This window comes from Microtus ochrogaster, unplaced genomic scaffold (assembly GCF_000317375.1).
Source record: "Microtus ochrogaster isolate Prairie Vole_2 unplaced genomic scaffold, MicOch1.0 UNK43, whole genome shotgun sequence".
NCBI lineage: Eukaryota > Metazoa > Chordata > Mammalia > Rodentia > Cricetidae > Microtus > Microtus ochrogaster.
The window spans coordinates 1,697,956-1,707,964 of NW_004949141.1; the positions used below are offsets into that span (position 1 = coordinate 1,697,956).

Here is a 10,009-nt window from a genome sequence, read left to right on the forward strand (position 1 = left end):
CTGCGCGAATGCACCTTAGCCAGTCCACCCGACAGAAACACTCGTGGACCGAGGCTGACCTCCGCGGACTCTCCCCTCTGCTGCGCACGCAGCACCCAAAGGGGCCAGGAGATCCAGGGTGGTTAGCCACGCCCCGCGCAGGTTTTGCGGGGGTGGGGGAGGGCCTTCCTGGGTAGACGCATGCGCACTCCTTCCTCTTCCTCTCCCTGCAGGCACACCTTCGCGTTTTTGACTGCTAGCCCTTTTTGTCCCCTACTGCGTGCGGTGTAAGCTTCTCCGCGGAAGTCCCAGCTGCCAGGGAAGAAGATGGCAGCCACTGCGACTCCACCTGGGACTGCAGCCGCCCGAGCGAACAAGCGCGGCGGCGGCGGCCAGGGCGGAGGAGGAACCCAGGGTACGGAGGAGGAGCCGCCGCCGCCCCTCCAGGCCGTTCTAGTGGCGGATAGCTTCAACCGCCGCTTCTTCCCCATCTCCAAGGACCAGCCTCGGGTGAGCGCCCGACACGCGAGCAGCCTGCTGGCCTGGAGGGTGGCGGGGCTGCACGAGGTTGCCACTGTGGCTGTTAGTGGAGCGTGCTCTGAAAGTTATCCTAAAGTCGGATTTATCTGGTTGGGTTAAGGTGGAGGGATTGACTGACCAGGAGTGGCTTGCAAACGTGGATTCTCGCAGGGCTGTCCACCTAGCTTTAGGAGAGAAACGGAGAGGGCGGCTTGTGGGAACTGAGCTTAACGGAGCCTTCCTAAGGGGGATTTGCTAGCACAAGAGGGCTCTCCGCTGCCCTTAACCTTGCCAGAGAGAGATGGGCAGTTAAAGACATAGCTTCGGAAATGGCGATAGTACTATACCTAAAAGAAAAAGACTGGATCTCGGGCTGGTGCGTGCTTTTCTTTCCTTCCATCTGCTGGAACGACGACCGAACGGGTTGCCGTCACCCTCAGAATTGCCTTAGTGCTTAGGGTTCTGGAGCTATGATTTAGGGCCAACATTGATCCTTCACTAGCACTGGTCTCCCTATAACATGTCTGTGTCTGATAGCCATGCCTACTAAACCCAAATCCCAGTACCTTAGACTAAACCTTAGAGCATCCCATGAATAGCACAAGCAGGAACCTGGTACTTTAGAATTGGGAGATAAACTGTAGTGTCTGGAAACGCTGCTAGAAGGAGCATTGTTGCAGTGGGGTACCCAAAGTTTACTCAGATTAAGACCTCAGACTTTTTCATATCCTGCCCCATAGGTCCTCTTGCCCCTGGCCAATGTGGCGCTAATCGACTACACGCTGGAATTCCTGACTGCCACCGGTGTGCAGGAAACCTTTGTCTTTTGCTGCTGGAAGGCTTCTCAGATCAAGGAACACTTATTGTAAGGCCCCACACCTTTTCCTTTCCACATTTCACCTTCCCAGATTTTTCTTTTTCTCAGGACGGTTATGACAAAGTTAAGACGCGCGAGGAAAAAACTGTTGGGGTCTGATGTAAGGTTTAGTGTTTCCGTCCCTTTTCCTGAGGCAGGCTGCTGGGCACTCTCTGCTCTGGGGCTCCAGTCTGTACTGGCTGAGGTGATTTCTGAGTCTTACAAAGTTTGGTCCTGTGAGTTTTGCTTTTTATTTGATGGTTCCAGTGTATGTTACTAGAAGAGCATCTTTATCTTTCCAACAAATTTGCAAATATTGTCTGTTCTGACCCCAAGGACAAGAGCAAGCTCTTTGCCTGGTGGTGATGATGCATGCCTTTAATGCCAGCACTCTGGAGGCAGGCATATCTCTGTGAGTTCAAGACCAGCTTGGTCTACAGAGCAAGTTACAAGGCAGGTTCCAAAGCTACAGAGAAGCCCTGTCTTGGAAAAAAAAAAAAAAAAAAGGAAAATTGGGAGAGTGAGTCTGGTAATTTATGAGTTTGGAAAATAAAGGCTAATACATTAGCAGGTTTTTCGTGATACAATGTTTAAATTTGTTATGGACTTCAGAACAAGAAAAATGACATTAAAAAATGTGTTTCCAGAATACTTTCATACCCTAGATTTCAGCAAAGTTTTGAATTCAAACTCATATTTGAAGATGGGAGTCGCGGTATAGAAAGGAAGTAGCCATATTTCTCTAGCACATAAAACTAATGACACTGGGTGCTGAGACCATTCATTATAGTTTATAAGTCTCTTTGAAGCCTAGGACGCTGGCAGGAACGCAGAGAAGCCACAGAGACGTTTGAATGCTAAAGGGAGGTCGAAAATCAGGTCTGTGATCATTTGCTTAATTTGCCATTCCTCTCCCCACCCTTGCTGTAGGAAATCCAAGTGGTGCCATCCTACATCCCCCAACGTTGTTCGAATAATTACATCAGACCTTTACCGATCACTAGGAGATGTCCTCCGTGATGTCGATGCCAAGGCCTTGGTGCGCTCTGACTTCCTTCTGATATATGGAGATGTCGTCTCAAATATCAACATTACCAAAGCCCTAGAGGAACACAGGTCAGGGTGGGGAAGATGGCAGGGACAAGACTTAGGGACCAGCATAGCCCTAAAGACCACTCTGCCTCACGTTCTCTATAGGTTAAGACGCAAGCTAGAAAAGAATGTGTCCGTGATGACGATGATCTTCAAAGAGTCATCGCCCAGCCACCCTACACGCTGCCACGAGGACAATGTGGTGGTGGCTGTGGACAGTGCCACCAACCGAATTCTGCATTTCCAGAAGACCCAAGGCCTGCGGCGGTTTTCGTTTCCCTTGGTGAGTGAGTATCTGGGGGACTGTGGGGAGGAGGGGCTGAGAGTCTCGAAGGAGGAAGTTAGAGCATCTGTGGCCTCTCCCGCAGAACCTGTTCCAGGGCAGTGGAGACGGAGTGGAGATTCGCTATGACTTGCTGGACTGTCACATCAGCATCTGCTCTCCTCAGGTGAGCTCTCCAGAGCAAGGGCCTGTGCAGAGAGTAGAGCTCTCGGGCAATACCAGAGATTGTATCTTCTCCCTCTTTTCTTGCCTGTTGTAAAGAGGTGCTGTTACCTCATTCCCAGTATATTGGGAACCGAGTCCAGGGTTTTTTTTCCATAGCCCATTATTATGGGTTTGACAGACCTCTGGGACTTAATCTTTGTTTGCTGGTAAAGTATTTAACCTCAGCACTCCCTGTGCCCCCCACAGGTAGCTCAGCTCTTCACAGACAACTTTGACTATCAAACTCGAGATGATTTTGTGCGAGGTCTGCTAGTGAATGAGGAGGTAAGAAACAGCATCCGAAACCTCTCGAGGAAGGGGCTCTCTTGCTCTGCTGACCTTTGGTTCCCTTTTGTCCCATTAAACCTTCAGAGGGAGGATAGGGGCTAGAAAGCCGGGAGATACTTGGGCCATCACTGAGAGGCAGAGAGGCATGGAGAAGGCGTCAAGGGTTCTGCTTTGGGACTGTCTTCCTGTCTTGCTTGACTGGGTGATCTCCCTTTCTCTTCCTTTAGGTCCTCGGGAACCAGATCCACCTGCATGTGACAACTAGGGAGTATGGTGCCCGGGTCTCCAACCTACACATGTACTCAGCCGTTTGTGCTGACGTCATCCGCCGATGGGTCTACCCTCTCACTCCAGAAGTGAACTTCACTGACAGCACCACACAGAGCTACACTCATTCCCGACACAACATCTACCGAGGGCCTCGAGTCAGCCTGGGCCACGGCAGTGTCCTGGAGGAGAATGTGCTTCTGGGAGCTGGCACTGTCATCGGCAGCAACTGCTCCATCACCAACAGTGTCATTGGCCCTAACTGCCACATTGGTGAGCACAGGTGGGGACTCAAGCAGCAGGCCCACACATACGGGGCTGGAGCGTGTCTCTAAAGCTAGGGAGGATACCAAGGGGTAGTCCTGTGAATAAGGAACCAGAGTGGCTATCTAAGAAAGGAGGGAGTCTGGGGAGGTGACTCCCTGGTTAAGAGCACTTGTTGCTCAGGTTTGGTTTCCAGTACTCCTATGGTGGTTCGCAACCATCCGTAACAGCAGTTTGTGGGAATCCAGTGACCTATTCTGACCTCCTCAGGCACCTAATGCACATGTGGTACACATATATACATGTAGGCAAAATTAAATTAATATATCTCGAGGGTGGGGTGGGAGGAAAAGAAAGGTGAGTCCTTGTGCTTGTTGGCACACACCTTTTGGGTTGGTTTGGTTTGGTTTGGCTTTTTGGAATTTTCCAAACAATTTCTCTGTGTAACCACTATGGCCATCCTGGAACTCATTTTGTAGACCAGGATGGCATTGAACTCACAGAAATCCACCTTTCTCTGCTTCTCAAATGCTGGGATTAAAGGCATGAGCCACTACCGCCCAGCGGCACACACTTTTTTTTTTTTTTTTCATTTTTCTAGACAGCTGACCTTGAGTTTTTAGGGACCCACCTGCTTCCATTTCCCAAGTGTTGGGATTAAAGTCATGAGCCACCACACATTTACAATCCCAACACCTGGGAGATGGAGGCAGGAGGATTAAAAGTTTGAGGCCAGCCTGGAACTATATATTGAAACCTGTATTTAAGAAGGCAGGAGGGCAGGAGGAAGGAAGTTGTGTATAATCTCATATACTCCAGCAGGATAACTTGAGTCAGGGCTTTGAGGCCAGCTTGGGCAACAACACACTGAGACCCATCTCAAAAACAAACAACAACAACAAAGAAAAAAGAAAAGGGCACGTAGGAGAGAATAAGATTTCTTATGTGACTTTGAGCGGGGGCAGGGTCATCCTGGAATTCTGTAAACCAGGCCAGCCTCTGCCCCAGGTGTTGGGATTAAAGGCTTGTGCTACCACCACCCAGCTCTAGCATGGCTCTTAAGATAACTTCATTCTGGAATGTCCTCTCCTGTGTTCACATTTGGAACCAAGTGAATGTGTACTAATAACCTCTGTTTAACCATTACAGTTTGCAAAGGGCTTGTGCTAGTTCTTTAACCCTCAGAGGTTGTCTTGCCCGGGTACCATCTAATGGGAGACAATGCTGAGTATTCTGGTTGGGCTCACGGTATTCTTTTTGCTCTCCCATAATGTGGCTTTCCTCTTGACAACTCACTTTGTTTGAAGAATATGAGACTAGAATAGTGCTAGCCTTTTGAATCCAATAGTAGGATTCAAATTCTGTAATACACAGAGAGATGGAGTAATTTGATTCTCCTTGCAGACGTGAACTTGACTGTAATAAGGTTTATAGTTCATTCTGAGAAATCCTGAAGGTTCTTAGGTTAAGCCGTGTGTACAGTGTAAAATTATTGTAAACTTGGTAGAGGATGGTCAGTTTGTTCTCAAGACTGACCTGGGAAAGGACTGGATGCTTCTGACGTTGGCAGGTGAATATCAGAATTAGGTGGGAGCTGGGGCTGGTGTCAATAAGCCTGTCCTCCATGAAGGACTCTGTTTTGGAGGTGGAGCCCTGAGTGACCAGGAGTCCTCCTCATTCTGAGCCAGGTGATAATGTGGTGCTGAACCAGGCCTACCTGTGGCAGGGAGTTCGAGTGGCTGCTGGATCACAAATACACCAGTCTCTGCTCTGTGACAAAGCTGAAGTCAAGGAACGAGTTACTCTGAAGCCACACTGTGTCCTTACTTCCCAGGTAAGGCCTGTTCCAGAATATGCACAGTCCCTGAATTGAACGGTGATTGTGCCAAGTCAAGCGGACCATATTCCCCTATCAGTAAGGACCCAAGTGAGGACCCAAGTTTCTTTGACCTTCTACTTAGCTTAGTATAAAACCAAAACCATTATTCTGATTGTCGAAGTATAGAAAGTCTGTGCCACTTGGTCCTTCTTTTCTCTCTTAGGTGGTTGTGGGCCCAGATATCACGCTGCCTGAGGGCTCGGTGATCTCTTTGCACCCTCCGGATGCAGAGGAAGATGAAGATGATGGCCAGTTTAGTGATGATTCTGGGGCTAATCAGGAAAAGGAGAAAGTGAAGTTGAAAGGTGTGAGGCTCAGCAGGTGTGGGGCATCTGTGCATCTCCTCCCCATGGAGAAGTCTGTTTCTTTCCGGAGAAATTGCTGCTGCTGCCAGCCTTCTCAAAAGATCAATGCCTTTTCCAGGTTACAATCCAGCAGAAGTGGGCTTTGAAGGCCAGGGATACCTCTGGAAAGCTGCAGATGTGAACACGGCGGAAGAGGAGGAACTAGGGCAGAGTCTGTGGGGTGAGCTAGACCTTACGCTTGCCTGCCTTCCACTTAATCTGAGTAGTTTTAAGAACTTTGAATGCCTTGGAATCTGATTATTATTGGGGCCTCAATTCATACTGACAGGACACAATGTATACTGTCTGTCAGTATTTGGGTCTGGTCTTACTTTTTTAACTTTGTGTGTGTGTGCATGTATGTGTACATGTGTGTTTTATGTATGCGTGTGCCATGTCAGGAGAGTAGAGATGAAAGGACCACTTATTGGAATTGGTTCTCTCCTTCCACCATGTGGTTCCTGAGGATTGACAGTGTGTGTCTTTAAATGCTGAGCTGTATAACCGCTTCCCCTCCTCTACCCATCCCCTTTTCAAAGGCTAGGCTCTCTGTAACCCAGGCAGCTGAGAATGCCCTTGAGCTCCATTTCCTCAGTGCTGATGTTACATAGCACGCCTGGTTTTGTTGGTTCCCGGTTCCCCCAGCTGAACTGTATCTGTGGCTCCTCTTCTTTGTTTTTAGGACTCACCATCAATATGGAAGAGGAAAGCGAGACTGAGAGTGAGCGAAGTATGGACTCTGAGGAGCTGGACAGCTGGGCTGGGTCCCCTCAACTGGATGACGTCAAAGGTGGGGAGTTTATTCTTTGCTCTCTCAGCAGCCAACGGCTCGTGTCTGCTGTGGTCACAACTAGCTGACTTAAAGCCTTTGGAAAGGTGACTCTCTTTCCTTTCAGTCTTCCAGAATGAGGTCCTGGGAACACTGCAGCGAGGCAAAGAGGAAAATATTTCCTGTGACAATCTAGTCCTGGAGATCAACTCTCTCAAGTAAGAGTAACTCCGTCCTGTTTGCTCTCCGGGTTCTCCAGGAACAAAGATGTTCTCTCCACGTTGTTTCTTCCAGAGTAGGGGACTGGCTAGGAGAAGGCTAGGGGGTTTGCAGCATGGAGAGCACTAGCATCTAGCTTCAGTAGCTTCCTCTCCTCCTGCTCTTAGAGCTGAACCCTGGAGCCATGCTGTGCTAACTGTTTCTGCTGCAGCAAAATGCCCGGAGAAAGCAACTTAGGGAAGGAGTGGTTTGCTTGGGCTTACAGTTTGAGGATCTAGTTCTGGCAGGATCTGGAAGCAGCTGGTCATATGGCATCTGCAGCAAAGCAGCGAGTGAAAGCTGGTGCTGCCCACACCTGGGATGTGTCCTCCCTTGTGTCCAGAGACTTGTCTGCTAGCATGAGTCCAGGTTCTGTCAAGTGTTCCATCACCAGTAACCATAACATGTGTGTCTCCCCACAGGTATGCCTACAACATTAGCCTGAAGGAAGTGATGCAGGTCCTGAGTCATGTAGTCCTGGAGTTCCCCCTGCAGCAAATGGACTCCCTGTTTGACCCAAACCGCTACTGTGCCATGCTGCTTCCTGTAAGCAAAGACTGAGGCCAGGTGCAAGGGGTTGAGTGGAGGCAGCCAAACATCTTTGCAGTGCTGTCTTAAAAGGAAATTAGGAGTCAGTGGGCTTGCTATGGAGTTTCTGTGTTCATTCAACTTGCCTTTGGAAAGTGGTTGGTTTCTAGAGTGGCAGTAGTGGGCCCAGGGTCCAGTAATATTTAATACTGAATGGTCTTTAAGACTCCAGGATTGAGGGCATTCCAAGCCCCCAAAGGGACATTCAGAAATAGTACTAGAAATCGGGTATTATGGAATATATCTGTAGTTTAACTCTTCAAGGGAGTTAAGGCAAAAGAATCAGTGGAGCCTAGCCAGAGTAACACAGCAAAAGTCCATCTCAAGACTACCCCAGCCGGGCGGTGGTGGCGCATGCTTTTAATCCCAGCACTTGGGAGGCAGAGGCAGGCGGATCTCTGTGAGTTCGAGACCAGCCTGGTCTACAAGAGCTAGTTCCAGGACAGGCTCCAAAGCCACAGAGAAACCCTGTCTCAAAAAACCAAAAAAAAAAAAAAAGACTACCCCAAAGTCTAAAACAACATGGAGACTAGACCTGCTGTTACTGAGCCCACAATTTGATCCAGAACAAGATTAATCCTGGCTAGGGGTAGGGATTTTCAGTAGCATCTCTCTGACCCACTTTTCCCTTCCCTGAGAAATCTCATCCTTCCCAACCTTTTGTCGGAACAGTCCCTGAATACCTCTTACGTGATTTCATACTGCCTGCGTCACCTCACTCTTGTCCTTCCGTGTCTTCAGTATTGATGGCCTTTGCTGTTGAGCTTCAGGAGCATGCTAAGGAATTCCGCCTTCCCCTCCTTTCCCCATAGCTGCTCAAAGCCTGGAGCCCTGTTTTTAAGAACTACATAAAGCGAGCAGCTGACCATTTGGAAGCACTGGCAGCCATCGAGGACTTCTTCTTGGAGCATGAAGCTCTTGTCACTTCCATGGCCAAGGTGAACACCATCTCACACTTCCGTGTCCTGCGTGTGCATTGCAGCTCGCCTTCACGAACCCCCCAGAAACACAAAACTGAAGCTTGTTCACCAGTTCACCATACTCTGTCATGCTGACTACTAGAGTAATGCAGCGCAGAGCCAGGCTGGTGCTGGTGAAGCAGCCATTGAGACTGACCAACGTTCAGCAGGAGGTCCACAGGTCATGCCTGTCTCAGTACCAAAAAGAGTGGTTCATTCTTGCCTTTGGGGAGGAATGATGTTGATTTGACTTGGTTTGTATGTGTTTGTTTTCCTCAAACTGGCCTTAAACTTGTGGTGCAGTTGAGTTTGGATTCCTGATCCTCCTGCCTCCCTCCCCTCTACCTTCACCCTACCCCCTCCACCCCTGGCATTGGCATTACGATACCACTCTGCCACTCTCTTGTCCGTTTTAAAGAGGCTTCTTGGTTTGTGCAAGGAAGCTTAGAGCCTGGAGGTGCTGAGGTCTCCTCTCCAGTGTTAGCCTTTATTGTTATTATATCCTTGCTAGGTCCAAGAGACCCTAAGAGTCCCCCTTTGACTTTCTGTAGGTTCTGATGGCTTTTTATCAGCTGGAGATCTTGGCTGAGGAAACAATCTTGAGCTGGTTCAGTCAAAGAGACATAACTGACAAAGGCCAGCAGTTGCGCAAGAATGGACAGGTATGTTAGGCTGCCCTCTGCTCCTTGGATGCTCTAGTCCTTCACCTTAAACTCTAGGGACTTTGTGGTCAGAGCTGTTTATCCAATACCAAGCTCAGGAGCATAAATGTATCCCCTAACAGCTCTCCCTTCTGCTTTCTTGCAGCTGCAGAGGTTCATCCAGTGGCTGAAAGAGGCAGAAGAGGAGTCATCTGAAGATGATTGATGGGGTTTGCCGGCTCCTGGGCTGTGGTATTTATTGGCTGCCCTCCTAACAGATGGGGCAGAACAAGAAAACTAGCTACAGAAGTGTGAATGGCCACTCCAGACAGACTTGATGGAGCAGAAGTTGCAACTACAGTATTCCTACTGCTGGCAACCATGTGCGTCCCATCCTGACTGAAGTTGGGAACGGGAGGTTAGACTGAAACAAAACTCTAGGGGAAAATCTAGACAGACCCTGCAGTTGGAGGTAGACCAGAGCAAGCGCTTTGTTCTCCATCTTTCCCTCAGGGAACAGTAAAGAGCAGCTGGCCCTCTCTGTTGTTTGTATTTGTTAATATTAAAAAGAGGGCTGTATTGGACTTCTCGCCAACTCTGCCTGACCAGCCAGGAGAGAACCTATATGATCTGACTTAGCTGCTTTTAGCCAACACCTGGAGGACAGGGAGAAAGGTTGTGGTGGCCACAAGGTGGTGCTATGCTACCTGACTAATTCCACTCCCCTGGCTCACAGGAAGTGGATGGCTGAGCTTCCTTCCCAAGCTCCATAGACCCGGCTGGTCTGGGGTGTTGTGACAGAGCCTATTTCTTTTTTTT

General features: G+C 49.1%; 1 protein-coding gene across 1 annotated transcript; it reads left to right on the top strand.

Annotated features, from left to right (window-relative positions):
- Window positions 1-239: 239 nt before the first annotated feature.
- Window positions 240-9,774, top strand: Eif2b5 (eukaryotic translation initiation factor 2B subunit epsilon). Its single transcript, XM_005368938.2, has 16 exons — window positions 240-489; window positions 1,239-1,363; window positions 2,285-2,470; window positions 2,552-2,729; window positions 2,815-2,895; window positions 3,141-3,218; window positions 3,449-3,761; window positions 5,441-5,586; window positions 5,795-5,936; window positions 6,055-6,156; window positions 6,658-6,765; window positions 6,872-6,962; window positions 7,425-7,548; window positions 8,403-8,528; window positions 9,101-9,211; window positions 9,357-9,774. The coding sequence occupies exons 1-16, from the start codon at window positions 307-309 to the stop codon at window positions 9,414-9,416; spliced, it is 2,154 nt and encodes a 717-aa protein (XP_005368995.1). The 5' UTR covers window positions 240-306; the 3' UTR covers window positions 9,417-9,774.
- Window positions 9,775-10,009: the final 235 nt, after the last annotated feature.

What these genes read in the sequence shown, in the direction of transcription:
- Eif2b5 (XM_005368938.2), top strand. Translation starts at nt 307, where the DNA reads ATGGCAGCCACTGCGACTCCACCTGGGACTGCAGCCGCCCGAGCGAAC. An exon ending in ACTAGGGCAGAGTCTGTGGG is followed by an intron (nt 6,157 to 6,657) that starts GTGAGCTAGACC and finishes CTTTGTTTTTAG; the next exon opens with GACTCACCATCAATATGGAA. An exon ending in AGTTGCGCAAGAATGGACAG is followed by an intron (nt 9,212 to 9,356) that starts GTATGTTAGGCT and finishes GCTTTCTTGCAG; the next exon opens with CTGCAGAGGTTCATCCAGTG.